This window comes from Cebus imitator, unplaced genomic scaffold (genome assembly GCF_001604975.1).
Source record: "Cebus imitator isolate Cc_AM_T3 unplaced genomic scaffold, Cebus_imitator-1.0 Scaffold112, whole genome shotgun sequence".
NCBI classification, from domain to species: Eukaryota; Metazoa; Chordata; class Mammalia; order Primates; family Cebidae; genus Cebus; species Cebus imitator.
This window is the reverse complement of record NW_016107427.1, coordinates 768,437-795,937: the sequence shown is the minus strand read 5'-3', so window position 1 is coordinate 795,937 and position 27,501 is coordinate 768,437. Positions and strand designations below refer to the sequence as shown.

At 59.6% G+C, this 27,501-nt stretch overlaps 1 protein-coding gene across 2 annotated transcripts in view; it reads left to right on the top strand.

Annotated features, from left to right (window-relative positions):
• COL6A2 (collagen type VI alpha 2 chain) overlaps positions 1-26,590 on the top strand; it is a 35,152-nt gene extending 8,562 nt beyond the window's left edge. The window contains exons 2-28 of one of the 2 annotated variants that reach the window (XM_017538504.2): positions 4,468-4,609; positions 4,801-5,399; positions 5,594-5,614; positions 6,247-6,312; positions 8,941-8,994; positions 9,077-9,121; positions 9,450-9,476; positions 9,714-9,740; positions 9,835-9,879; positions 10,940-10,993; positions 11,389-11,451; positions 12,160-12,222; positions 12,580-12,669; positions 13,332-13,394; positions 13,750-13,812; positions 14,450-14,512; positions 14,970-15,032; positions 15,512-15,562; positions 15,888-15,923; positions 16,246-16,308; positions 18,152-18,214; positions 18,388-18,423; positions 19,247-19,292; positions 19,440-19,592; positions 19,757-20,209; positions 20,414-20,452; positions 25,918-26,590. In XM_017538504.2, the coding sequence (XP_017393993.1) occupies positions 4,495-4,609; positions 4,801-5,399; positions 5,594-5,614; positions 6,247-6,312; positions 8,941-8,994; positions 9,077-9,121; positions 9,450-9,476; positions 9,714-9,740; positions 9,835-9,879; positions 10,940-10,993; positions 11,389-11,451; positions 12,160-12,222; positions 12,580-12,669; positions 13,332-13,394; positions 13,750-13,812; positions 14,450-14,512; positions 14,970-15,032; positions 15,512-15,562; positions 15,888-15,923; positions 16,246-16,308; positions 18,152-18,214; positions 18,388-18,423; positions 19,247-19,292; positions 19,440-19,592; positions 19,757-20,209; positions 20,414-20,452; positions 25,918-26,513 (3,057 nt within the window). In that variant the 5' untranslated portion in view covers positions 4,468-4,494 and the 3' untranslated portion in view covers positions 26,514-26,590. Of the gene's footprint in view, positions 1-4,467; positions 4,610-4,800; positions 5,400-5,593; positions 5,615-6,246; positions 6,313-8,940; positions 8,995-9,076; positions 9,122-9,449; positions 9,477-9,713; positions 9,741-9,834; positions 9,880-10,939; positions 10,994-11,388; positions 11,452-12,159; positions 12,223-12,579; positions 12,670-13,331; positions 13,395-13,749; positions 13,813-14,449; positions 14,513-14,969; positions 15,033-15,511; positions 15,563-15,887; positions 15,924-16,245; positions 16,309-18,151; positions 18,215-18,387; positions 18,424-19,246; positions 19,293-19,439; positions 19,593-19,756; positions 20,210-20,413; positions 20,453-23,240; positions 23,850-25,917 lie in introns of those variants that run through there. The other variant, XM_017538505.2, reaches the window with a different exon arrangement.
• Positions 26,591-27,501: the final 911 nt, after the last annotated feature.

Here is a 27,501-nt window from a genome sequence, read left to right as displayed (position 1 = left end):
TGTTGACCAGGATGGTCTCGATCTCTTGACCTCGTGATCCACCCGCCTCGGCCTCCCAAAGTGCTGGGATTACAGGCTTGAGCCACCGCGCCCAGCCCTGATTTTATTGTTTCATTTGCACTTGATAGCACAAGTTTTCTCATCACTCTTTTTTTTATTTTGCTCAACTACTCTTGCTTTTACTTCCAAGTAAAACTTGGATTCATTTTGCAAACTCCTGTCTACAAAAAAAAGCAAAAAAGATTTCTTGGAAATTTTAATTAAAATTACATTCAATTATAGAATTTAGAAATAACTGACATTTTTAAATATCAGTTTAAGATAGTGGGATGGCTTCTTATCCAAAACAAGGCTTGTTTCTCCAATACATTCCTTAAAAAAAAAAAATTGAGTTTTTTCCCTAAGTCCTGCACATTTTTATTCAGTTAATTCCTTGAGTTTTTGTTGTTTTTATTGCTAGTGTAAATAGCATTTTTTCTGCAACATTTTCTAACTGGTTGTTAGTGATAGAAGAATATCAATAACTTTTGTATATTGAGGACTAAGTTCTGGTTTTCTTATCTTGCCTATATTCCTGTCTAAGGGGTCTGGAGAATCATGCCCTACAAACTGTCATTCTCGTCAGATGGGTTTTATCTAATGCTATATGGCGTGACTTACTTTCCAGTCTGACTCTGGCATAACATTATGTGACAAAGAAGAAAATCAAAATATTTTACCCCCAAACATGTTTCTTTGCCACATTTTGAAATGGCCCTGCAAAGCCATCCTTTATTGGGGAAAATTTCATATGTAAAGAATCTCTAGTAACATAGCAGGATCTTTTTCTTCCAGGCCCTCCCAATCCTGAAGAGATTAAGAGTCTAGCACGTTTTAAAGATCTGAATAGGAAACATTTGTCATCTATTGTTTCTAAGGGCAGCCACTATAAGACTTCAAAAGAACCTTGGTCTCCACAATCTTTTATCTTAACCTGAACATTTCCTTTCTATTAATCCCAGGTCTTTAGACAAACTCAACCAATTGCCAACCAGAAAATGTTTAAATTTTTCTATAGCCTGGAAGCCTCCCCTCCCAACTTTGAATTGTCCTGCCTTTCTGGACCAAACCAATGCATTTCTCAAATGTATTTGATTGATGGCTCATCCTCCCTAAAATGAATAAAACCAAGCTGCACCCCAGCCACCTTGGGCACATGTCTCAGGACCTCCTGAGAGCTGTGTCACAGGCCATGATCATTCATATTTGGCTCAGAATAAATCTCTTCAAATATTTTACAGAATTTAACTCTTTTCATTGATAATATATTTATCCAAGTGACTCACTAAATTCATTGACCTTCTCTCCTCTGCTTTCTCTCTCTCTCTCTCTCTTTCACTTTAAAAAAAAAATCTTTGTTCATTTCATTTTCTGGGTAGACCATCCTATCTTTAACAAGGACAGTTTTGTCTCTTCTTTTCCAACATTTATACTTTGTTTCTTTTTACTCTCTTATTGCATTGGCTTCCAACACAACACTGAATAGTGGAGTAAAATCAGCATTCTTTCCCCCACCCCGTTTTTTTTTATGCACCTAATAACCATCTAATAAGCATTATCCTTCTCGTGCAGGAATTTTTAACCCAGGGTTAGATCTATATGAATGGAATCCCCAAATTCCTGGACGTAATTTCTGTATATGAGTATCTATGCATTTCTGTAAGGTGACATTGTCTAGACACTTCAAAGAGTCCAGGACCACAAAGATAAGAATCTCTATTTTGGCTTTTCCTGTAAAATATGATGTGAGCTCTTGATTTGAAATGTATATCCTTTATAATGTTATTTCTACTCCCAAATTTCTTGCTAGGTTCTACCTTGTCTGGTGGTGTTGTTGCTTCTTAATTAGAAATGGCTGTTTTGGGGATCTACTGAAGCAATTGCATATTTTCTTCTTCTTATGTTGATGTGACATTAACATATTCCCTAGTGTTTGTGGCATCACTGTATTTTTAACCAACTAACTTCCTATTATAGTTCTGGTATAGTGGCCCTTAACATACTATTGGATCTTAGTTTTTAAGATTGGCTAGGATTTTTGTGATAATGTTATGGGATCTTTAGGGTGTTACTTTTCTGGCCTGAAGCCTCTGTGGCTGGTGGCACCTTTGCCCAAGTTCTTGTCCTGTGTGCAGGAAGAATGAGGCACGCAGACAAGTGGAGGGTGAGCAACACTGAACATTAGGACAGCTCACAGGAGACCTGCAGGGGGCAGCCCCTCTCTGTAGGCAGGTTGTCTTGTCAAGTGCTCAGCTCTCAGCAGAGAGGAGGCCCTGGAGAAGGTGTCTCCTCTCTGCAGACAGGGCATCCCGACTAGTGTGCAGCTCTCAGCGGAGAGGAGGCCCTGGAGAAGGTAGCTCCTCTCTGCAGCTGGTTGTCCCACCCTCTGCCCTGCTCTGAATGAGCCTGGGGCTTTTATGGGGCTCAGAGCGGGGAACTGTATGCTGATTGGTCCATGGGCAGCCATGTGCAGACCTAGAGAAAAGCACCATAGTTCCCCCTCCAGTCCATAGGACTGGCAACCTGGCCCCCAGGCTTCAGGCCTGCCCCAGCAGGAGGGTGGGGCTTCACTGGGGACCCTCTTCTTTCCGCCCAGGAGCCTGTCTGCCTCCTGCAGCCACCCATGGTGCCCAGGCTGCTGGCACCAAGGGGAACCTGCAGGCCAGCACCCAGCTGCCCTCAGCACCCCCCGCAAGCTTCCCCTCCTGCGCTCCTCAGTGCCCATAGTCTGCAGGGGCCAAAGCAGCAGGGGGCTGGCATGTCAGCATGGCCACAAGCGTGCACACACCCAGCCAGGCTATGGCAGCACCTGGGCTCTGCCCCAACTCTGCTCTGAGATTGGAGCAGGTGTCTGGAGCGGGAAGAGGCTGGGGAGCAGGAGCAGGCACCCAAGCCTACAAGGGCAAGAAGGGCCTTCCCTGGCCCCCCAAGAGTGCAGGGATGCCTGGGTCAGCAGCCCTAGTTTTGGCTGCTGCAGCTGCACCAGAGGTGGGGGCAGGCTCCTGCCTGCTCCAGGGAGCATGAGGCCCGGATCACAGCCACAACTTAGGCAGCTGCAGTTGTACTCGAGGAGTTCCCGCACCACCAACCTGGAAGGGGCAGGGCTCCCACTTGTCCCAGCTCCTGCTGGCTCCATGGAGCTTGGCACCTGGCCACGCTCTCTCACCCCAGGCCTTTGCTGGACCAGGGCCTGCATCCCAGGCAGGGGCAACACCGCTGCAAGCTCCCCTTCACCCGGCATGCCACCCTACCCAGCCTCATCGCAGCAGCCCCCAGGGAGGCAGTCTGCGGGGCTGGGGGTGTCCGCCTTTTCCCCGTGCCTTCCCTGAGCAGCTGGCGTGATGGCAGTGGCCACACCAGATGGCCTGCCACTGCCATCAGTAATATTTATAGTGATATTTATCTATAGAGTTACTTTTAGGGATTTCTTTTTAATCGAGCTTTGGTCCTGGGTTATGCCAGGTTTAAAAATGAATTGGGAAAATGTTTGTCTTTTTATGTTCTAAAACAAGTTAAATCGCATAGAAGTGCTAGTCCTTGAAAGTGTGAAAGAACTCACCCACAAACTGCCCAAGCCGGCATTTGGGAAGGGACTTCATTCCTCCCTGGGCCCCAGGCTGGGTGGGTCTGGCCCGGGTCACCTTGCCATTGACGAAGCTGCAGAATCACAGCAACCCTTCAGGGCCCTCTCCTGGCAGCCCCTCCTCAGTTCCAGTGCTAGGACACGCATCCCGTCTGCACCGAGGGGAGGGCAGCACTCAGACCCCTGCATCGCCCCTGGATCTGCATGCTCTGAACCAGGCCCTGTGCCGTTCTACCCAGCTACTGCCAGCCCCACTCTGTGGAGCCAGCAGGCACATGAGGCCCTTCCTAACGGCCTCCTGGAGCTGGAGCTCAGGCCAAGCCACAGGGCACCAGGGAGGACGGACCTGCAGAAAGGAAAACCAGGCTAATCATGGCCGTGTCCCCACACTTGACAGCGTCCTCCCCACTCCTTATGAAAGTCCTGTTTAAAGGAATGGAGCCAGGCTGGAGAGTGCCTAGCTCTATAGGGGAGCCCGTGCCAGGAAGCTGGGATCTTTTACCCACCCTCCCCTCTGTGTTGCTTCCGGGGCAGCCCCTGGCAGGGGGCGGGCTCCAGACCGTGGTGCTCCATTCCCTTCCGTGCCAGCGGCCCAACTGCCTACTCCACCCAGTCTGGAGGGCATGGAGGGGGCTTGAACACCCAAATCCCACCCAGGGCGGGGTGAGAGGGCACAGCCCCCGAGTCCAGATGCTAGTGACAGTGTGCGCCAGGCGCAGACCCTGTTTCCTTGAAGACTGAGGGCAGTGCCCCCAATCCCACCGATCTTGTCTGTGCACCTGCCATGGGGAGGGGTGCAGGAGGGGGACATAGGGGCATCTGCAGTGACCCCACGCTCATTGCAGGACTTCAAGGCCACGGCTCCCGCCAAGATGCTCCAGGGTCCGCGCTCCGCGCTCCTGCTCTGGGGAATCCTGGGGGCCATCTGGGCCCAGCAGCAGGAGGTCATCTCGCCAGACACTGCTGAGAGAAACAACAACTGCCCAGGTGCCAGGGGCTGGGGGCCAGGGGCTCAGAGCATGCCGGGGGAAGTTGGGACCGATGCCCAGGTGCCAGGGGTTGGGGGCTCTGGGCATGCGGGGGGCAGTCAGGACAACCACAGGCATGGGACCAGGAGACGGGGTTGGAATAGCAGTCCCTCCTGAGGCAGGCTCAAGACGGGTCCTGTGCCCCCACAGAGAAGACCGACTGCCCCATCAATGTGTACTTCGTGCTGGACACGTCAGAGAGCGTCGCCATGCAGTCCCCCACGGACATCCTGCTCTTCCATATGAAGCAGTTCGTGCCGCAGTTCATCAGCCAGCTGCAGAACGAGTTCTACCTGGACCAGGTGGCGCTGAGCTGGCGCTACGGCGGCTTGCACTTCTCTGACCAGGTGGAGGTGTTCAGCCCACCGGGCAGCGACCGGGCCTCCTTCATCAAGAGCCTGCAGGGCATCAGCTCATTCCGCCGCGGCACCTTCACCGACTGCGCACTGGCCAACATGACAGAGCAGATCCGGCTGCACGGGAGCAAGGGCACTGTCCACTTCGCCGTGGTCATCACCGACGGCCACGTCACCGGCAGCCCCTGTGGCGGCATCAAGCTGCAGGCCGAGCGGGCCCGCGAGGAGGGCATCCGGCTCTTCGCGGTGGCCCCCAACCAGAACCTGAAGGAGCAGGGCCTGCGGGACATCGCCAGCACGCCACACGAGCTCTACCGCAGTGACTACGCCACCATGCTGCCCGACTCCACCGAGATCGACCAGGGCACCATCAACCGCATCATCCAGGTCATGGTGAGCCACGGGCCACAAGCGCTGACCACTCACCAGGGGCAGCGGCGGGCAGCCCGCCCACTCCAGGCCTCAGTTTACCGGGAGGCCGAAGGAGGCTCGGGGCAGGACCTGGGCCACTCAGGTGTCCCTCGACCCCCACCCAGACTCAGGTCCAGCCACCCCAGAGCTAACCAGCACTTCTGTCTTTTCTGCAGAAACACGAAGCCTACGGAGAGGTGAGTGGACGTCCTTTCCTGCCCGTGCTGACGGCCCCTGACACAGCAGACATGGCCATGCCAGGCTGCCGACTCCTGGCACCTCCAGGCTGGACAGATGAGAGGAGGAGAGGGAGCCCCCTGCTCCGTGTTGGACCTGAGGCCTTTGAGTCTGGACAACTGGCTCCCGGCCAAAGCCAGGCTGTTTAGATCCCCTGAGGATAAGCATTAGGGTCACCCACAGAGCACGTGTTACAAGGAGCGGCGAGGGTCCGGCCCCCAGGCGGGCAGGATCCCTCCACCCTGGGCTCAAGGCCCAGGCCTGGCCCACCACGTCAGGGGGGAAGGAACTGGCATCACTGGGGTCCCGGTCTTTCTTCCCTTCTGTTTTCTGTCATGGCTTAAGCCAGCCTTGGTTTTCCAAAACTTGCCTAGAACACTTTACAGAACCAAACTCTCTGGTTTGTCCCTGATAGGGGCGGAGCCTCACAGCGCCCCACATCTGCTCCCTCATCCCAGCCCGGGGTCTCAGGGCATCTCAGCAGCTCCTTGGCTCCTGCTGAGGGTCGTGGGCTACACGTTGTGAGCCCCTGCCCTACCACCTGGAGACTGTCCCACCCATGTAAACGTCTGTCTCTGCTTCCTCGTTTCAGTGCTACAAGGTGAGCTGCCTGGAAATCCCTGGGCCCCCTGGCCCCAAGGGCTACCGTGGACAGAAGGTAAGATGCCCAGACTGCCCGTGGGATCTGCTCACTGGGAAGCCCCTGATTTATTTTGAAATCCACATTTAAGGCCAGCTGTGCCTCAAATGGTCTCAAGACTTCTGACCCTAGAGAAACTAAAATTCTTTTTTTGTCTAATTCCTTTTAAATGGTATATTGAGAAAAGTAGAAACTTTAAAAAAATTATTAAGATATGCCATTAAAATGCTTTTGTAAGCAAGCATATTCAAGTAAGTAAATAAAATGTGAGATGCATTACAGTTAATAATATGATTGCTCATTAATATGAATGAACCTCTTTTGTGGTTTATTACATAAGTAGTTTTAGGGAGTCTGGGAATGTCCCTGCGTTTTGTAGGGCTATTGGCCTCACAGGGTTGTGGGATGTCCCTTATGCTGTGCTGAGGTGCAGGATCCGAGCAGTAAAGACACAGGACACTGAAGAACTGGGGAAGAGCATCTGGACTCAGAGCGCCACGCCACCTATGATATGAGCAGGGTCAGGCGAGGCCCTGAACACGCAGAAATATCTGTATTTATTAGGTACAGACAGGGGGAAGGGTCCTAAGTCAGGTCATCATCTATAGGCTTAGTGATAGGGCATACATAATCATGTGAGTCACAAGCGAGGGGGCCACCCCATTATGTCACCTGGGCAGAGAGGGGGCCATGCCATGCGCAGTAGTAGAGGGTCGTGTACAGAAAAGGGGTCCATCCCCATTAGGTCACCGAGGCAAGGAGGTGGGCTGTGTGCAACAGGTGTCGTGCGCAACACTTCTTATCTGGGGCTGGAGACTTCAAAGGATTTCTAATAGAAGGATACTGTAAGCCAGTGCAGTGGGAGCTGACAGACTTGTGCTCTTCTCTTAAGATATTTATGGGAGGATGATTTGCGCTAGCACAGAAGTGAGAAAAGACTGACAGGGTGTACAGCCACTGTGACTGCTCACACCAGAGGGATTCTTCTCCCTCGGTTACTTCCAGGATCTCAGGCCTGAGGCCTACTTTCCACAGGAACTGGATGCAAGGTGCTACAACTCCTTTATCAGGAGGAGAGGCTCCTGCTCCAAGCCTGCCGTACAGCGTATGCCCTTTCAGGCAGGGACGCCACCGCCTGTGTCTCTGCTTCTTGTCCTGGTCCGGCTGTTTTCCCATGTACTGCTTCTGTTCTGTGACTACTCTAGGCATTCCTCCTACTACAAACTACTATATGGTTACATGGAAGGATTCTATAAATCAGCACTAAATGTGTCAGTACAGTTCCAACTACAATACCTATATGATCATATAGAAAGATTATATGGAACTAAGTATGTTAGATATAGGTATTAAATATGATTATATAAGCTAGATATAACAAGCAGTAAGTTATACTTCAGGCATGAATTCTATAAACTAATATATGATTATATATAAAGGATTATATAAAGGAAATAGCTGAGTAATAACACTATAAACTAAGATATTCCTCATGCACTAATTGTGCCTGGGGTCTGGACAGTTCTTCTTCCTCGGTGCCCATGGAGGGTGTTACCCACACGTTTTCCTAACAGAGGTACATAAAATAAAATCCTTCCAAAACTCACTAACAGAGTATGTGAAACTCCAATAATTCACATCTGTCAAAAATTATAAAGAAAGGCATAGGAGGAGAAAGCACCTTCTAAGGAGAAGACATAAGGAACTGGCCATTATAGAGGAAGTTATTGCTAAGAAGCTGCATGTTTTTCTAAATTTGGATGACAGCTGTCTAAACCAGTAGGTTTCTGGATGTACTTTCTCCAAGATGAGACATCTCCAGGCTGCAGGCCAAATCCTGCCACCTCCTTCCCTGGCTTCTCCAATCCTGGCAGCAATGCCTACCCCACCACAGCTGGGAATGAATTTGCCACTTGGGGCAGCCTTGGCTGCACAGAGCAGTGCAATGACCTGTCCTGTGGGCAGGGCCACTGGAGGCTGCCACAGGGATCACTAGTGATTAGAGTTTGAGGGGTGGCAAGGTGCCAATGGGAGCCCAGGACAGAACACAGCTGTGCTGTTCCAGAAGCCTCTGCCCACCTCACCCCCTGCCCTGAGTGTCCTCCCTTTTCTTCCCTTCGATCTCTTAATTCCTCCCTTTTCCTCTCTTCCTCTTTGCACTTAAATTGGGAGCATATCAATAAATAGATGAATTTATTTAATAAAATTCTGTGTCATAGGTTAAAATTTTAATTCCAAGGGAGTGTAAACTTTATGTGGTTTTCTGAAGTCCTAATCTGTCTAAAGTGACTTAGACAGCTACCAAGGAACAGACTTAGATAAAGGAATTAATTTTTGTAGTGATGAGACCTGAGCATTACTGGAGAATTGGAGGCCAGTGTTGGCTATGGTCACAGCCACTGGGTGCAGAAGGCACCCCCCAAGGGCCAGGTACCCCCAACCCCAGGCTGCTGTTCTGGCTCTGTCTTGCAGGTGGTTTTCTGGGAAGCTTCCCCTAGAGCTGGGAGAAACGAATCAAAGCAAGCTCGAGTCTGACAGAGGCTGGGCCCCTGGGGAGCAGCTGACACCACGACATCTCCACCTGGGTGGGGTCCCCACCTGCCAATCCTGCCTTGGTTTACCCTTTTCTCTGTTGTCTGCTTTTAGGGTGCCAAGGGCAACATGGGTGAGCCAGGAGAGCCAGGCCAGAAGGGAAGGCAGGTGAGTGTCCTTGCCCCACACCTGCCTGCCTGCAGCCTAGCGCCCCAGGGATGGGCTCACATGGCTGCTTTGTCCTTCACAGGGAGACCCTGGCATCGAAGGCCCCATTGGATTCCCAGGACCCAAGGTGAGTGTGCTCAGCGAGGTCCTGGCTCCACCCTGCGGCCCCAGCACTGCCAGGCAGGCTCCCCCGAAGCCCAGCCTCAGCCTCAGCCACAGCACCTACCACCCTCCTGCCAGCTACCAAGGAACAGAAGCGCCTCGATAGCTTGATGGCTGCCCCAAAACCCAGCCTCTGGCCCAACTCCATGCTCAGCCTCCTCCACAGACTCTTTGTCGAGAACTCCGGATGCCAGCAGCCCCCCGAGTACCCCCCTCAGCCTGCAGGGCCAGCCCTTCCCTTCCTGTGTCTCGCAGAGCCCCTCACTAACGCCCCTCTCTCCTCCTGCCCCCAGGGCGTTCCTGGCTTCAAAGGAGAGAAGGTGAGGCTCCTGCGCTAACAAACCTGAGACCTGCGGCGCCTTGGCCCAGACCAGACCCACCTCACAGTGTCTGCTGAAGCCTGTCATTGCTCCTGGGGCACCAGGCTGGGCTTTTCTCAGTGGTAGCTTTGGGGGTTTCTGGGGGGTCCTGTGGCCTCGAGCTTGGCCCCCGCAGAGACAGCAATGCCCATGATGCTTTGAGACACCGAGCTAACCGCCCCGGCCTTCCTCCTACAGGGCGAATTTGGAGCCGACGGTCGCAAGGTAGGCTAGCTGGGTGGGCAGAGCCCCTCGTTTCTGCTGCTCAGAGGGCAGAAGGACCGGGGCTAACGGAGTCCCCTCTTCCTTCTCTCTCCAGGGGGCCTCCGGCCTGGCTGGCAAGAATGGGACCGATGGACAGAAGGTAGAGGGAGCCTCGGGCTCACAGCTGGGCCTCCAGCCTCTGCAGAGCCCTCAGATCAAGTCTGACCTATCAGCTTACACACACCTGTGTGCACACACAAGAGCACGCTCACACATGCACACACGCACACACATGCATGCACATGCACACATACGCACACAAACACCCACACACATGCACACGCACACACGTGCATGCACACACCCACACATCACACACATACATATGCACACATATGCACACACACGCCCACATACACGTGTGTGCACACAAACACCCACACACCACACACATGCACACGCACACACACGTGCATGCACACACCCACACACATCACACACACACATATCACGTACATGCACACACGCACACACACCCACAAACACATGCGTGCACACAAACACCCACACACATCACACACACATGCATGTGCAAACACCCACACACCACACACACAGACACACATGCACATGCACACACGCGCATGCACACAAACACCCACACACATACATGCACATCACGCACACGCACAGGCGCATGCACACATCCACACACATCACACACATACACACATGCACACACACACACACTTGTGCACACAAACATGCACACACATCACACATACACATATGCACACGTACACACATGCCCACCAACACACACGCACGTGCACACATGCACACACACACAGTGCGGGGTAACTCCAGCTTCTAGGCTTCACCAGCCTGCATCTAATTCAAGGCTGCATGTCCTGTCTTGGGGCGGTTCCACAGCTGCCCACAGAGGCCAGCAACAAGCCCACCTCCTCCTGGTGGAGCCACAGGAGAGCCCCACCGACTCCTTCCAGGGCTCCCTGTGGGAACAGCCTCTGTGCCCAGGGAGCTCTAGCTCTGCCCTCGGGGATGGCATCAGCCACTTTGCCTCCCGGAGACGGCTCAGCAGCCATGGCCTCAGTGTGCACCCCATGTGCCGGGAGGGGCGCTGCAGTCCCAAGGTGTGCAGAACCTGCCTAGGCCCCAGAGCCCTGCCCTGAGACTCCTCCCGCCCCCTTCTTCTTCAGGGCAAGCTGGGGCGCATCGGACCTCCTGGCTGCAAGGGAGACCCTGGAAACCGGGTAAGGGCCGCTCACACCCCTCCTTCAGCCTTGGCTCTGGGGGCATGGGTGCCTCGCAGAGCGGAAGGATGGCCACAGCTGCCATGGGAGCTTGAGTTTACCCTGCACCCCAGCACTCCAAGCCCAGCATTCTTTCGGGTCGGGGTTATGTGAGGAGTTCCCCCTGGGAGCTGCACCCCAGCACCCCAAGTCCAGCATTCTTTCAGGTTGGGGTTATGTGGAGTTCCCCCTGGGAGCTGAGGCATCCCACGCTTCAGTGTCTGCACAGCTCCATTACCCTGAACAGCAAGTCCGGGCCTGGCCTCTAAGAGAGGGTGGGAGGTGCCTCTCGGGCTGGGACACAGGGGCTCGGGCCCTTGCTGTGAGCCGGGCTCCACCTCTCACTTCTCTCTCAGGGCTCCGATGGTTACCCGGGGGAAGCAGGGAGCCCCGGGGAGCGAGGAGACCAAGGTGGCAAGGTAAGTGGCCTTCCCAGGGTGCAGGCCGGCCAGGCCGGGGTGGTCACCAGCCTCCAGGGGCCTCCCTGACCCCAAGAGGGGCCTCCTGGAGGCAGCCCCAGCTGAGAAGCTGAGCAAAGAAGGCATTTCCCAAAACACTGGCCAGTGAGGAGTCAATAGCTGTGAGATGCTGGGGGTGCCCACCCAGGGCAGGGGTACCCAACCCGGGCACCATCAACTTGCTTCTCACCCGGTGCTGCTCATCCAGCTTGGGGAGCTCCACAGCTGCCCACCTAGGCCTCAGTAGCAAGCCCACCTCCTGGGTGGAGCCCCAGGAGGCCCCTCAGCATCTCCTGGAGCTCCCATGGAAATGCTTTCTGCGCCACAGGGGCTCTGTCCTCCTAGGCTGCCTGCAGTGTTGCCCTGTCCCTGGCTGTCCCAGGATCCCCGCGGGTGGCTTTTCTCTGGGAGCTCTTGGACCTAGGGCCACCCACTTCCTGTCCACCTTCCCTCAGCCTGAGCCCAAATCTGGCTGAGTCCACTGTACAGATGCACTGAGGCCCTGCCCTTGCCTACACTCTGCCCTCTGCCAGCATGGAGGGTCCGGCAGCCCCGCCAGCATCTGGCATCTCGGATGAAGCCCCAAGCCTGACCATGGGTCCTGCGCTGGGTGTCCTGCACCCCCTTTCCCTGCCAAAAACGTCAAACTGATTCTGCAAACCCTTCCAGGGGGAACCTGGCCGCCCAGGACGCAGAGGGCCCCCGGGAGACAGCGGGGCCAAGGGAAGCAAGGTGAGCTCCTCTGTGTCTGCCTGCAGCTGAGCTGGCCACACTCACGCCCATGGCCTGGGTAGATGGTCACACTGGCCACCATCTCTGCTGTCACCATGATGCCCCTTGGGCTCTGGGGACGTGGAGAGGGATGGGCCACGTGCCCTGCCACCAGCCCCTCCAACCTGTGCCCTCCTCACGAGGCCGAGCCAGCTCCAGGGAGCCCTGCAGGGCCCCCACGTGCCCAGCAAGCAGGTTCTGCTGAAGACAGCAGGGGCTTCACGCCACACACCAGGCGTGACTGCATCTCAGGGCCCAGCATCAGGCCCTGCCGTGGCCCCTGCCCCTGCGTGACTATGCTGCCCCTTCCATCCCCAGGGCTATCAAGGCAACGACGGAGCCCCAGGAAGTCCAGGCCTGAAAGGAGCCAAGGGCGGGCCCGGGCCCCGCGGACCCAAAGGCGAGCCCGTGAGTCCCTCCCGCCCCTGCCTCGGGCCGTGAGCCCCTGCACCCCCTGCAGCTTGAAAAGGGCCACAGGGAAGGGCACCAAGCTGCAGGCAGGACCCCCAGCTGGCCAGCCACAGCCACGCCCCCAACCCGAGACATGGGACTGGACCACCCCACAGAACCCCAGGGCTGCATTTAGAGGGGAGGCCCAAGTGGGTCCCCCATGGTGTTCCCTAGCCCAGCACCAGCTGCCCAGAGCTCCCTGCAAGGGGTGGGCATGGCCCATCCAGTGCTGACCCCTCCACTCGGATAGTCCAAGCTCGGGGCCTGCCTGGGAGTGACTGGAGTGACTGGACGGCACCAGGTCCCCCCGGGCCCCAGCCCATCACCTCAAACGCCACTCCCAGGACATCCAGCTCAACCCGGAGCCTCCCCGTATCATTTCTAAGTCCTCGAATGGGCAGGAGGCACCCAGCAAAGGGAGGAGGGCTGGCAGCAGAGCCCAGTGCAGGCTGAGGCCGTCAGAAGGAGCCCAGAGATCCAGGTCTCAGGTCCCAAAACCGGAGCCTCCTGGAGAGAAGGGGGCACCAGTCCCAGCATGGCCCCCAGCAAGCCCCCCACCCTCTGGGGTCTCTGGGCTTGGCTGCAGCCCCCTCCCTCACCCACACGCCTGTTCTCTGCAGGGGCGCAGGGGAGACCCCGGCAGCAAGGGCAGCCCAGGCATCAATGGCACCAAGGGGGAGAAGGTGAGTCCCTGCTGGAGGCACTGCGGGGTACGCCGTGCTGCCCGCGGCCCTGCTGCTGAGGGCCTAGCCCCGTTCCCCCTGAGAACAGAGCTCCAGGGCCTCACCCTCCAGGGTCACTCCCTGCAGAGTCTGGGAACGCAGCCCTGAGATCCCCACGCCCCATTTCCTGCTGAGGGAGCTCCAGCACCCGCCAGGCACACCCCACACAGCTGTGCAGGCACTGCTCACCCCTGGCCCACGGAGGAACCACTTACCCCGGGGCCCCTCCCCCGCCCCTGGACACACCCACCTCTCACATGGACCCAGGTCCAAGGCCTCAGCTGAGACCCACGGGGACTCCTGTCCCTTCCCACAGGGGGACCCTGGCCCTGAGGGGCCCCGAGGCCTGGCTGGAGAGGTCGGCAGCAAAGGAGCCAAGGTAGGGGGATCAATGGGGGCTGCACCCCAAGGTAGGAGGAGGCCGCACCCTAAAGTGCGGGGAAGGGCTGTACCCCCAGGTAGGGGGGTCAACGGGGGCTGCATCCCAAGGTAGGAGGTGGCTGCACCCTAAGGTGGGGGAAGGGCTGTACCCCCAGGTAGGGGGGTCAACAGGGGCTGCACCCCAAGGTAGAAGGAGGCCGCACCCTAAGGTGGGGGGAAGGGCTGTATCCCCAGGTAGGGGGGTCAATGAGGGCTGCACTCCGAGGTAGGAGGGGGCCACACCCTAAGGTGGGGGGCCGAGGGTGGCTGTACCCCCAGGTAAGAGGGTCAACGGGGGCTGCACCCCAAGGTAGGTCTGTACTCCAAGATAATGAGGGAGGGGGCTGCACCCCAAGGGAAGGGACCCGGGCAGGGGTTGTACCCCAAGGTAGGTGGGAGCTGCACCCAGAACCTGCTCCATGCAGTGTGGCAGGGCTGAGGGTCAGGAGGAGCCACAGCCTCCAGGAGGGTCATGGGGGCCGGGGCCAGACCTGCCTCACACCCCAGGCCCTGCCCGTGTCCACAGGATTGATTTCGGGGTCTCCAAGATGCTGCTGTCAGTCAAGAGGACCCCAACCTCCTCCCTTTTCTTCCAGGGAGACCGAGGCTTGCCTGGACCGAGAGGTCCCCAGGGGGCTCTTGGGGAGCCGGGAAAGCAGGTCAGTGCAGGACACCTGTGGCCCCAGGCTAGCCGTGAGGCCCATGCCCTCTGACCCCACGGTCCATTCCCTTTTTGTGGCACCACTTGGGTCTCCCTGTCCGTGGGGGGCAGACTGGTGCCAGCCACTGTCCCCGTAGCAAACCCAGGCAGTAGGTTGTGGCCCCAGAAGTGAGCGCCTGCTCCCTCAGACCCTGGGAACCTCATACCCACCCTCAGCCCCAGCCCCTGGTCCTGCCCTCAAGGATCTCGGTTGGGGAGTCGGGGGCAAGGCGGTGGGCCTGAGGGCCTGGATGGGCCAAGGGGAGAGGAGGAGCTAGGACCCTCAAGACAGGGATCCATAGTCCCCCAGGGGGCCGGAGGAGCTGGGGCCACGTAACCTGGTAGTCAGGGCTGGACAGGGCATGTCAGGCCGGTCTCTGCCTGTGCTGACTTCTGAATTTCTCTCCTGCCCTCAGGGATCTCGGGGAGACCCTGGTGATGCAGGGCCCCGTGGAGACTCAGGACAGCCAGGCCCCAAGGTATGTGCCCCTCCCCCCAGCAGGATGTGTTGGGGGCTCAGGGCAGCTGCCAGAAGACCAGGACCTGGGGTCCAGCTTGAGGGGCTCTGTTGCCTGCAGACAGGTCTTGGGCCGGGCCGGTGCCTCCTGTTCTCAGCTCTGGAGTGAGGGGTGCATCGGTGGGGTGGGGCCAGGGAGCCCTCCCGGCTCTCCCCATCAGCAGTGAGCCTTGGGTGCAGGCGGGGCAGGACCTGAGGGCAGCCTCTTGGCTCGAGCCGGGCTCTCCACGTGTGTGGGCGGGCGGCAGTCCTGGGCCTCTAGGCACGTCCAGCCCCCACTGGAGGTGGAAGGGGCAAGGCTGCCAGGCCCCTGCTCACACCAGCCCTGGACAGCACCTCAGCCCCGTTCCACCCCAGTGTGCACCAGGACCCTGCCCAGCACAGCCGCCCATCCCTCCCCCATCCTATGACCACACTGACCCACTCAACCTCCTCTTCCAGGGAGACCCTGGCAGGCCTGGATTCAGCTACCCAGGACCCCGAGGAGCACCCGTGAGTCTCAGGCTGGGATGGCAGCTCCCAGCAAGGGGTGGATATTGTACCAAGGGCCCTGGAGGTTCCTGGTAGTTCCCTCAAGGCCTCAGAAGAAAGTGAGGTCCCTCCTGGGGGTCGGAGGGGCGAGAAGCCTCTGGGTGACTCGGTGAAGGACAGGGCCAGCCTGGAATCAGGAGAAGAGTGCGGCTCAGAACGCAGCTCGGAGGCCTCGCCCAGAGTGTGCCTGTGGGGCGGGGAGCTGGGGCTGCAGGAAGGTGCCGGGAGGGAGGAAGGAGCGCTGGGATCTGAGGCTGAGCCTCCCTGACTTCTTTTTGCTTCACAGGGAGAAAAAGGCGAGCCCGGCCCACGAGGCCCTGAGGTATGTGCCGGTCCCGGCCACCTGTGCACACCTGGGGTGGGGGTCTGCATGCCCGCCACTGTGGCTGGGAACACACTGCCACGGATGGTCTTGGCTCCCCAAGTCCCAGCCATGCCACCTGTGCTGAGCTCTGGGGGAGCTGCCAGCCACCAGCTGGTCCCTTTCCAACCAAAGTTCAGGCTTTGCCGAAAAAAAAACACATAGATGTTGCCATTTAAAGGACCCCAAAATGCCAGAGTGATCTTTCCACGTAAAAAGCACACTGGTGTCCCTGGTAGAGGCAGCTCCTCCGTCCCAGGCTAACATGTGTCCCCTGTCACAGGGAGGCCGAGGTGACTTTGGCTTGAAAGGAGGACCTGGGAGGAAAGGAGAGAAAGGAGAGCCTGTGAGTGTCGTCATCCTGAAGCCCACAGCAGCTGGACAGAGGCAGGGAGGGGCCCTGAGGCTGAGCAGGCGCCTCAGAGTGTGGGAGGATGCCAGGCAGCTTGGCCCCAGCCATGAGCACCACTCCCACCTTCCTGAAGGGGATGGCTGGCTCAGGGCCTCCTCCCTCCACCCGCCCTCACTTCCAGCATTCCCCCAGGGTTCCCTTCCCCTCCCCCATACAGCATCTCCCCCAAGGGTCCCCTCCCCTGTGACCCTCCCACTACATCCCCCAAGGGTCCCCTTCCCGGCAGCACCCCCCTCCACCACCACACGGCATTCCCTGCAGAGCAACCCCAATACAGCATCCTCTTAAGGGTCCCTTCCCCCTAAAGATCCTCCCACATAGCATCCCCCTCAGAGTTCCCACACACAGCATTCCCCAAGGGTCCCTTCCCCAGTGTGGCACACACAGCATCCCCCACAGCACCCCTTCCCAGCATCCCATCCCTAGTGTCCCCCCCGCCCACAGATATCCACCAGCAGGTGCTCTACTCCTCCAAATCCCTAGCCTGGTTTAACAAGGACTGCAGGTTGGTCTGGAACTGAGCACAAGACAAGGGATGGATAATGATGGATGGATGGGCAGGCATGTGGGGGTGGGCAAATGGGTGGATGGGAGGATGGATGAAGGGGTGGGTGGATGGGTGAGTGGGAGGATAGAGGATGGATGGGTGGGTGTGGATGCGAGGATGGATGGATGGTTGGTGAGTGGATGTATGGATGAGAGGGTGGGTGAGTGGGAGGACAGAGGATGGATGGATGGATGGATGGGTGGATGAGTGGATGGGTGGATGAGTGGATGGATGAGATGATGGATGGGTGAGTGGATGGATGGATGGAGGATGGATACAAAGATGGATGAGTGGGTGGGTGAGTGGATGGATGGGTGAGTGGGTAGGTGGGTGGATGGATGAAAGGATGGATGTGTTGGGGGATGAACAGAGGATGGATGGGTAGGCGGGTGGATGGATGGATGAGCGGGGGGATGAGTGGGCAAGTGTGTGATTAGAGGATGAATGGCTGGGTGGATGAGATGATGGATGGGTGAATGGATGGATGAGTGGATGGATGGGTGGAAAATGGAATGATGGGTGGATGAGTGGATGGATGAGATGCTGGATGGGTGGGTGGATAGATGAGTGGTTGGGCGAGTGGATGTATGGATGGGTGGGTGAGTGGATAGAGGATGGATGGATTAGTGGGTGGGTGGATGAATGGATAGAGGATGGGTGACTGGATGGATGGATGGGTGGGTTAGTGGGTTGGTGGATGGATAGATGGGTAAATGAGTCGGTGGATGGATGGATGGATGGGTGAGTGACTGAATGGATGGATGGAAGGATGGATGGATGGGTAGATGGATAGGTGAGGGAGTGGGTGGGTGAGTGGATGGTGGGTGGACAGATGGATAGTGAAGGGATGAGTGGGTGGATAGATGGATGAATGGATGGGTGGGTGGGTGGATAGGAGATGGGTGGATGGGTTAGTGGGTGGGTGGATGGATGTGGATGGATGGATGGATGAGTGGGTGGAATAGCCATGGATTGGAATGAGCTATTTTGGCTGCTATTTCTGGGACACCCAACTCTGCCAGGCCCCTAACCCTCTGGTGGGCCAGGCTCTGACGGTGGCCACTCATGGGCTTCCCAGCCCTGGTGCTGGCACAGGGAAAGTGGGGGCACAGCCTCGCCTCACTCCCTGCATCTGTCAGGCCCCCCAAGGCAGGGCCTGTGGTTGGGGCCTGCTGTGTGCAGAGACCATTCCTGTGGCCACTGAAGCCACTTGTCCTTGTTCCTTCTCAGGCAGATCCTGGTCCCCCTGGTGAGCCAGGCCCCCGGGGGCCAAGAGGAGTCCCAGGACCCGAGGTAGGCGAGTGACCAGTCCCCATGCCCTCCAGACCTCAGCCTCCCAGCCTGCCAAGCCAACACACACCCGAGCCTCATGGTTCTGCCCACGGTGGACAGTGGGCAATGGCCTGTAAGCAGCTGGGCCGCCCAGCTTTGGACCCTGCATCTCAGCCTCATTCTTCCTTCCCCAGGGTGAGCCCGGCCCTCCTGGAGACCCTGGCCTCACGGTAGGTGTCACATGGGACAGACTAGTGTCCTTCTCCCTGCAAATCTAAAGACCAAGAGCAGCAAGGGCAAGAGGAGGTCAGCAGAGGAGGTCAGGAGGGGGAGGTCAGCAGGGGGAAGTCAACAGGGGGAGGTCAGGAGGAGGAGGTCAGCAGGGGGAGGTTAGGAGGGGCAGGTCAGGAGGGGCAGGTCAGGAGAGGGAGGTCAGGAGGGGGAGGTCAGGAGAGGGAGGTCAGGTGGGGGAGGTCAGCAGTGGAGGTCAGCAGGGGGAGGTCAGGAGGAGGAGGTCAGCAGGGGGAGGTCAGGAGGGGGAGGGCAGGGGGGGGGGGGGGGGGGGGGGGGGAGGTCAGGAGGGGCAGGTCAGCAGAGGGAGGTCAGGAGGAGGAGGTCAGCAGGGGGAGGTTAGGAGGGGCAGGTCAGGAGGGGCAGGTCAGGAGAGGGAGGTCAGGAGGGGGAGGTCAGGAGAGGGAGGTCAGGTGGGGGAGGTCAGCAGTGGAGGTCAGCAGGGGGAGGTCAGGAGGAGGAGGTCAGCAGGGGGAGGTCAGGAGGGGCAGGTCAGCAGGGGGAGGTCAGGAGGGGCAGGTCACCAGGAAGAGGTCAACAGGGGTAGGTCAGGAGGGGGAGATCAGCAGGGGGAGGCCAGAGGGCAAGGATGGTAGGGGAGGAGGGCGGCAGTGAGGTTGGCAGGGACAGGACCTGCCTGCGTCCCCACTTGGCTGCCTCCACGCATGGGCTGGAGTGTCCTGGGGCCCCTGGGCCAGGACCTTGCTGTGGAAACTCCTCTGGGCCCCTGGGGGACTGCCCTGCCTGATGCCTGCCTTGCAGGAGTGTGACGTCATGACCTACGTGAGAGAGACCTGTGGGTGCTGCGGTGAGGCACTGCCCATGGCGGGGTCGGGCCAGCACCGGGCAGAGGGCGGGAACGCGGCGGGGCAGGGCATCACTGGGTCCCCCATGTGCGCCTGGCCCTGGGGTCTGAGATCTCCCAGTGCGCCCCGCTGACCCTGCCACTCCCCAGACTGTGAGAAGCGCTGTGGCGCTCTGGACGTGGTCTTCGTCATCGACAGCTCCGAGAGCATTGGGTACACCAACTTCACGCTGGAGAAGAACTTTGTCATCAACGTGGTCAACAGGCTGGGCGCCATTGCTAAGGACCCCAAGTCCGAGACAGGTCAGCGCAGCAGGGACGGGCACGGGCGGGGCAGGGGCGGACGGGACATGGGAGGCGAGGGGACAGGAGAAGCCCAGACGTGTCCCTCCGATGAGGGCTTCTGCCCGGCCGGGATGCCTCAGGCCCCGAGGCAGCAGGTGACGCCTCCCGTGTGCGGCTTGCAGGGACACGCGTGGGCGTGGTGCAGTACAGCCACGAGGGCACTTTTGAGGCCATCCAGCTGGATGACGAGCGCATCGACTCCCTGTCGAGCTTCAAGGAGGCCGTCAAGAACCTCGAGTGGATTGCGGGCGGCACCTGGACACCCTCAGCCCTCAAGTTTGCCTACGACCGCCTCATCAAGGAGAGCCGGCGCCAGAAGACACGCGTGTTCGCAGTGGTCATCACGGACGGGCGCCACGACCCGCGGGACGACGACCTCAACCTGCGGGCGCTGTGCGACCGCGACGTCACGGTGACGGCCATCGGCATCGGGGACATGTTCCACGAGAAGCACGAGAGTGAGAACCTCTACTCCATCGCCTGCGACAAGCCGCAGCAGGTGCGCAACATGACGCTGTTCTCCGACCTGGTGGCTGAGAAGTTCATCGACGACATGGAGGATGTCCTCTGCCCAGGTGAGCGCGTGGGCGCAGGGCAGCGGACACGGAGCACAGGCCCCAGGACACCCTCACCCGAGGGACGAATGTGCAGCCCGGGGCCGGGCTCCGGGTGGGAAGGGGTCGGCCTCTTGCTGCAGGGTGAGGTCAGCTGCACCCTGAGCCTGTCTGGGCAGACTCGTGGGCCACTGACACCGCTCCGGCCTCTCTCTTCTCTTCCAGACCCTCAGATCGTGTGCCCAGACCTTCCCTGCCAAACAGGTAATGCAGGGCACCCAGCCCCCACCCCAGACTAGCAGAGAAGCCCCGGTGTCCTTTCTTCTCCAGGGCTGGGCTGGGGGAGGGGCTGTGAAGGAGCCACTGCTGAGGCTGCTCCTCCATGAGATGCCCCCCCAACCCCGCCCAGGGCACAGGGGAGGAGGGGCTCTGGGAAGGTGGCACAGGGTAGGGAACGCAGGATGGCGTCGTGAGGCCCGGCAGCACGGGGGCTGCTGGCCTGGCGCTGTGCTGGGCGTGTGGCCGCTGGTCTTGGCCCACTGTGGGCCCTGCAGTCTCCCCCCAGCTGCACCGCAGCTCCCATGGGCTGTCCGTGCACATGGCACTGGGAGGAAGCCCTGGATTCAGTGAAGGAACCATCCCGTTCAGAACAGTGCAGAGGCACCGACACCCACCAGCGCCAGCCCGTCCTGCTCCCACCCTGCCCAGTCTCGGAGCTTCGGCCTCAGCTCTCATCTCTGGGGGTGGGGGTGGCTAGCTCTCAGGAGCCCTTGTCCTGGATGTGGTCCACGTGGGTGCGAAGCTGGACTGGGGGTGCCCGAGGCAGAGGTTCTGCCTGTGCCCAGGGCTTAGAGTGCCGTCCAAGCTCTCCTGGCTGTGGTGCTGCCCCCACGGTGACCGGGCCCACAGGAGGTGCCTGGGGGCATGAGAAGCTGAGTCCCCCTCCACGAGCCATCCCTCCCAGAGTGTAAGCTGGGGACGCCACGGAGACAGGGTGGGAGGGTCTGACCTGGAGGACCGGGGGAGGAAATCTCTCAGGGTCTGCGGTGCGAAGTTAGCACTTCCTCACACACATGGGTCAGGGTGTGCATTCAGCCGTTTCGTGGGGAGCTCTTGGTGGGTGAGGAGGGCCACGGAGCATATTCACGGGCCCTGAGGCCACCCCAGGGGAGGAGCCGTGGACTAGGGGCCAGGGTTCGCCACACTGGAGGCTGCTCCTGGGTCTAGCCGCCCTTCAGCAGGTGGGCAGCCTCGGGCCCCACAACACATGGGCTGTGCCTCTGCTGGGGTGTGGGCATCCTCCCCAGGGTCCGCCAGGGCCTTCACCAGCACCAGGGCAGCTGGATCCTGAGGGCAGGAACCAGACCTTGGCCCCTCCACCCTTGTTCCTGACGGGGCAGGGAAACCTCAGACCCCGTGATAGGCGACATGGCAATGTTCACTGTGGACTCTTTGCTCTCTGTTGGACGGAGGCTTCCCTCCACTCCGGGTTCTATCATGAATGGGTGCTGTGAGTTTCTCCTAGTGTGAGTGGGTGCTGGGAGTTTCTCCTCCACTCCGGGTTCTGCCGTGAGTGGGTGCTGAGGCTTCCCTCCACTCCGGGTTCTGCCGTGAGTGGGTGCTGAGGCTTCCCTCCACTCCGGGTTCTGCCGTGAGTGGGTGCTGCCATCTTGGCAGGTCCTTTCTCTGCGTCTGTGGATGTCATGTTACCTTTCCTGTTTGGCCTATCATTGCAATTGGGAGTTAGCCATTGAGCTTTGTTGATTTTCAGACGTCGAGCCAACCTGCATGCCTGGAATAACCCACCTGGGCATGGGGAGTAGCTCTGTTCATGTGTGTGGGCCTTGATTTGCTGGTGACTTCCTGAGGGTTTGTGCTCATCAGTGACATCGGCCTGCACGTTCCTTTCCTGTGATGTCTCTGGTTCAGGCCTCAGGCAACCCAGGTCTCATAGGGTTCCATGGTGACTCCCACCAAGATGGTGACCCGGGGTGAGCCAGTTCTCCCTCCTGGGAGTGGGTCACTCAGGCCACCAGAGCACCACAGGGAAAGCAGCCAGGAAGGACACAGGGGCCCTGAAGCTCTGGCCTCCTCTGAGGCCTCCAGGACATGACAGTGAGTTGGAGCAGTCCCCATTGAACCCCTCCCCTCCCCCCGGCCTCCCTGACCCCTGCAGTACACCCAGAGCACATCCACCATTCAAACTATTTGTAATTTCAAAGTGAACTTGACCCTGTGGCTCCAGGAGCTATAGCAGGGTGAGCGTTAAATTGGCTTTCACCAGCGTGCACACCTGGGCATCCTCCTTGGCCCTCCTGGGCGCTGGGTGGATGCTGCTGGCTGTGGGCTGGCCCTGGCCTTCTCCACCCCGAAGCCCAGCCCCCCTGGGCCTGCACCCAGCCTGTGGGTGTCTCAGCTGCGCTGGGGCCAGAGGGTGCTGGAGAAACAAGCCAGACGTGGTGGAAGGCAGTGGAGGCGGAGCCCGCTCAGCGATAAGAGCTGCATGGGGGCCACAGCACAACCTGAGTTCTGCTCAGTGGAAAGAAAAAGCAAAGGCGTTTCAGGGGCCCAGGGGGAGGAAAGTTCTGGAATCGAGGACTCACATCTCAGGGGCTGAGGAAGGGTTTCCCACTGCAGGCTTCCCCAGGCGGGCTCCTGAAGGGGGGCTGGCCAGGGTCTTCCCAGCAACAGGGCCTGGGGCACTGGGAGCCTGCTGGAGTTTGGTGCGTTTCTCAGCACAGGTTTGAATGGAGCTGTTTTGAGCTGAAAGGTTTTCTTGAGGTCTGTGGTGTCCCCCAGAGATGCCGCCATGTTGGCCTCCTCTCCTCACTCCCTGTCCCCCCGCTGCCCGCTCCCCGCCGCCCCCCACTGCCCCCATGCCTCCTGCCAAGGCCAAGCCACACACTGCCCCACACCCCATCTGCGTCTCTGCCACCACCTCGCTGGCCCAGGTGCCGCTCCTCTGTCTGGTCTCGCAGAGCGGGTCTTCCAGGAGCAGCTACAGGTCATGCCCACCCCGGCCTCAAAGTCTTCTCTGGACGCTCCCTTGCAGATGCACCGTGGCCTGGCGGCGAGCCCCTGGTCACCTTCCTCCGCACGGAAGAGGGGCCAGACGCCACCTTCCCCAGGACCATCCCCCTGATCCAACAGTTGCTAAACGCCACGGAATTCACACAGGACCCAGCCGCCTACTCCCAGCTGGTGGCCGTGCTGGTCTACACCGCAGAGCAGGCCAAGTTCGCCACTGGGGTTGAGCGGCAGGACTGGATGGAGCTGTTTATTGACACCTTTAAGCTGGTGCACAGGGACATCGTGGGGGATCCTGAGACTGCGCTGGCCCTCTGCTGAAGCCCTGGCGGCCGCCCAGCCTGGCCGGCCCCTCCCTGCCATGCAGGCTTCCCAGGGCTGCTCCTGCAGGCTGGCTCTCCATGGAGGCTGAAGTCTGGAATCGGAGGGTCAGCAGGGCCGCAGGCCCTCCAGAGGCTCTGGGGCGCCTTCTGCCTCTCCCCACCCTGGTGGCCGCCGTGTCCCTGGGCGGCGGCTTCATCTTCCCGTCTCCCTCCGTCTTCCTGCAGCCTCTCCACTTTTTATAAGAACACCGGTCATTGAATTTAAGGCCCACCCAAGTCCAGGATGCGTCCTCGCAAGACCCTTAACTCACTCCTGTCTGCAGAGTCCTTCTTTGCTCCCTCAGGTCACCCTCACAGGCTCCAGGGTTTGGGCGTGGAAATCTCTGGGGCCTTTACTTAGTGACCCAGCTGGGCTGCGTGCGTCAGGGTGGGGCTGAGGGTGGGGTACAGCCTGAGTGCTGGCGGTGTCTCCCCCTCAGGGTTCCAGTGGAGCCTCAGAAACAGGCCCCAGAGGCTGGAGAGCCTTGCACCCATCCTGTGTACGGTTACTCGTGGGCACCCAGCCCATCTGGTGGTGGGTAAAGGCATTCGGGTTGGGCAGCAGATATTCCTGGGACCTAGCAGTCCTGGCACCGGGAGGTATCTGGGCTGGTGTCATGCGCCCTGGAGCAAATAGCCACAGCTGCCTGCCAGCAGCTGTGGACCTGGGTTGCCTGCACCCTTCCAGCCCAGCCTCTGGAAGCACAGTTGGGAGAGCATTCACCAGGCATGATCTCTGCTGTCCTCGGAAGCCTGAGCAGGGAACCCCAGGGGCCACTGCGTGGGGGAGTGGCAGGGGTCACCATCCAAAGGGCGCGGCCCCCATGTCGAGCTCGGACCCTGACGTTCATCTAGGCTGGGCTCCCACCAGGCAGGGCTGTGGCCATTTCTCATGGCCAGGTTCTCGGCCCCACACCCCACAGGGTGGCCAGGCCAAACTTCCTACTATGGGATAAAGGATCCCCCACAGAAGGAGAGCAGAGTCCATACACAACCCGACAGCCTCAGCCTCCCTGTGCCCAGCCAGCCCCCATGGCCTCCCATCTCCTGTAGACCCCACAGACACTGATGCCTGGAGAGAGACCCCCAAAACCAGCCACCCCCCGACACGTCTGTCTCCATGTGCGTAGTGACAACTGAGAAAATGTTTATTAGTTCTGAGGAGGTTTGGGAAGCCCAGTGGTGCCTGAGAACTTTCTGAACATTTAAGCAGGTTCCAAGGTGTGGGCCTCACTATGGAGGCTGCCCTTCCTTTCACTGAATAAGCTGCGTCACTTGTAAGCTCGCTGAGAACCCCGTCTGCCAGCTCGTGCGTGCTCAGACGCGCTCCGTGTGTCTCGGGTGTTCTGTAAAGGCTGAAGTGCCCGTGAGGTCACGCTGCTGTGTTCAGGGTTTGCTCACTGCCAGCAGGGCTAGGACTCTGTACCTCCAGGGCCCCCAGAGGCCGAGTTTCGGTCAGGGCCCTCCGTGCACATTCTTAGGGTCAGGACCTCGCTCCTGAGGGATTCCTGGGGGTCCGTGTACCAGCTGTGACCACGTCCAGGGGGTGGGCTGAGGAGCAGATGCCCTTGGGGAAACTGGCTCTGTCCTTCCCCTCCCCCATCCCAGGAGCTGAGGTGCTAGTGAGGCCGCAGGGCCGGCTCCATGCATGTGGACTGTCCGTGTCCCATCCTGTGGTCTCTGGCCCCATGTGACACCCACATATGTGGTGGGTGGCCTGGGCTGTGGCTGTGGCCCACCCTCACACTGTCCAGGGTGCCCAAGGCTGGTGACCACCCAGGCAGGTGGCAGCCGCTCTCAGTAACAAGGAGTTCTAGGGCAGAGCCCGCCTGGGCTGCCCCTGTGCCCACTGCCACTCACCATGGCCGGTACAGGGGCTCCTGGTCTTTCTGGGAGGGATGAGGCCCAGTCAGCTCTAGGGGTTCTGGGCAGCTCTGGGACCCAGCCAGTAGGTGGTCAGGCGGGGGGTATGGGGGTCCTCCTGAAGTCCCTTCCGCACCACAAAGACAGTGGCCCTTTGGTGGGCCGCAAATTCTTGGGCCACGAGAAGATGTCTTGGGGCCCCTTCCCTCCCAAGAGGCAGAGATGGCGCTCAGCAGGTGGACAGGGCCTGGGGCCTGTGTCCGGGTCTCGGGCCTGGGAGCACCCGCAGGGGAGACGGTGGCTCCCAACAGCGCTGCCTGAAGGGGCTGGGCCGAGGACCCGCACCCAGGACTGCCCCGCAGAGCCCGGCCGTCCACGGGGCCCATCGGGAGGGTGCGGGTGGAGGGCGGGCACAGGGCTGGCACCTGCCGGGTCCTGCCAGCCGCCCCGCCCAGCCCGCACCCCGTCTCCCCGCAGAGCTGGCGGTGGCGCAGTGCACGCAGCGGCCCGTGGACGTCGTTTTCCTGCTGGATGGCTCCGAACGGCTGGGCGAGCAGAACTTCCACAAGGCGCGGCGCTTCGTGGAGGAGGTGGCGCGGCGGCTGACGCTGGCGCGGAGGGAAGACGACCCCCTGAACGCGCGCGTGGCGCTGCTGCAGTTCGGGGGCCCCGGGGAGCAGCAGGTGGCCTTCCCACTGAGCCACAACCTCACGGCCATCCACGAGGCGCTGGAGGCCGCGCGCTACCTCAACTCCTTCTCGCACGTGGGCGCGGGGGTGGTGCACGCGGTCAACGCCATCGTGCGGGCGCGCGGCGGGGCGCGGCGGCACGCGGAGCTGGCCTTCGTGTTCCTCACGGATGGCGTCACGGGCAACGCCAGCCTGCAGGAGGCCGTGCACTCCATGCGCAAGCAGAACGTGGTGCCCACTGTGGTGGCCGTGGGCGGCGACGTGGACATGGACGTGCTCACCACGCTCAGCCTGGGCGACCGCGCCGCCGTGTTCCGCGAGAAGGACTTTGAAGCCCTGGCGCGGCCCGGCTTCTTCGACCGCTTTATCCGCTGGATCTGCTAGCGCCGCCCGGCCCGGCCGTCCATGGTGCTAAGTGGCCCGGGCCCCGCGCTCGCTCGGAGGACGCCCCAGGCCCGCCCTGCCCCCTAGAGGGCCCGCCCTACCCCCAGAGCCCCCGCGGGGTCCCCTAGCCCCTGCCTGGCCCAGCCTCCCTCCACCCCCTGCAGCCCTCCCAAGGCTCCTGACCTGCCTGGCCCTGACCTCCGGAGCAAGCCCTGACCGAATAAAAACGCTCTGAACCCACTGCGTGCCCGCTCGCTGCGTCTGTGCTCAGGAGGGACCCCGAAGCTGTCCTGCGCCCAGGAAGGAATGCTCCAGCTGTCACTCGCCCACCAGGGTCCATGGCTTCCCCGGCCCAGCCCTGGCCTCCTAGGACATCACCCGCAGGTGCTGGCTGACCCCACCTGTGCAGACCCGGCAACCTTGATCAGCAAACTCTCCTTCCAGCCCCAGCCAGGACCACCGTACTCAGAGCATCACTGCACAGGGAGGATCTTCTGTGGGTGGACGCATGATTGATGGCCGACAGAGATAGCAGGTTCCAGGCTGGTTTTGTTTTGGGTGGCCATCTCAGTGGGTTTTTCCTATTCAGATCCCCAGGGTCCTTCAGGCTCAGCTCAGTAGCACCTTGGTGAGCCACAGGCTCCATGGGCAGGCGCTGGCCTGGCAGGAGTGGTCTTGGCAGCCATTACCGGGCACTACAGACCACAGCTTGGACAACTCCCAGCATCGACCACAGCTCTGGAGGCGTCAGCCAGGCTGGGCTCCCTCTGGAGGCCTAGAGAAAGGCCTGCCGTGGCCTCTCCCCAGCGTCCCAGGGTTCCTGAGCTCCTGGCAGCCTCGCTCCAGCCTACCATGGCCCACTCCTCTGTGTGTCTCTCTGTCCAAGTCCCCTTTGGATAAGGACACAAGTCACAACACGGGACCAGGGCTCAGCCTGCTCTAAGATGAGCTCACCCGAGTCACACGGGACCAGGGCTCAGCCTGCTCT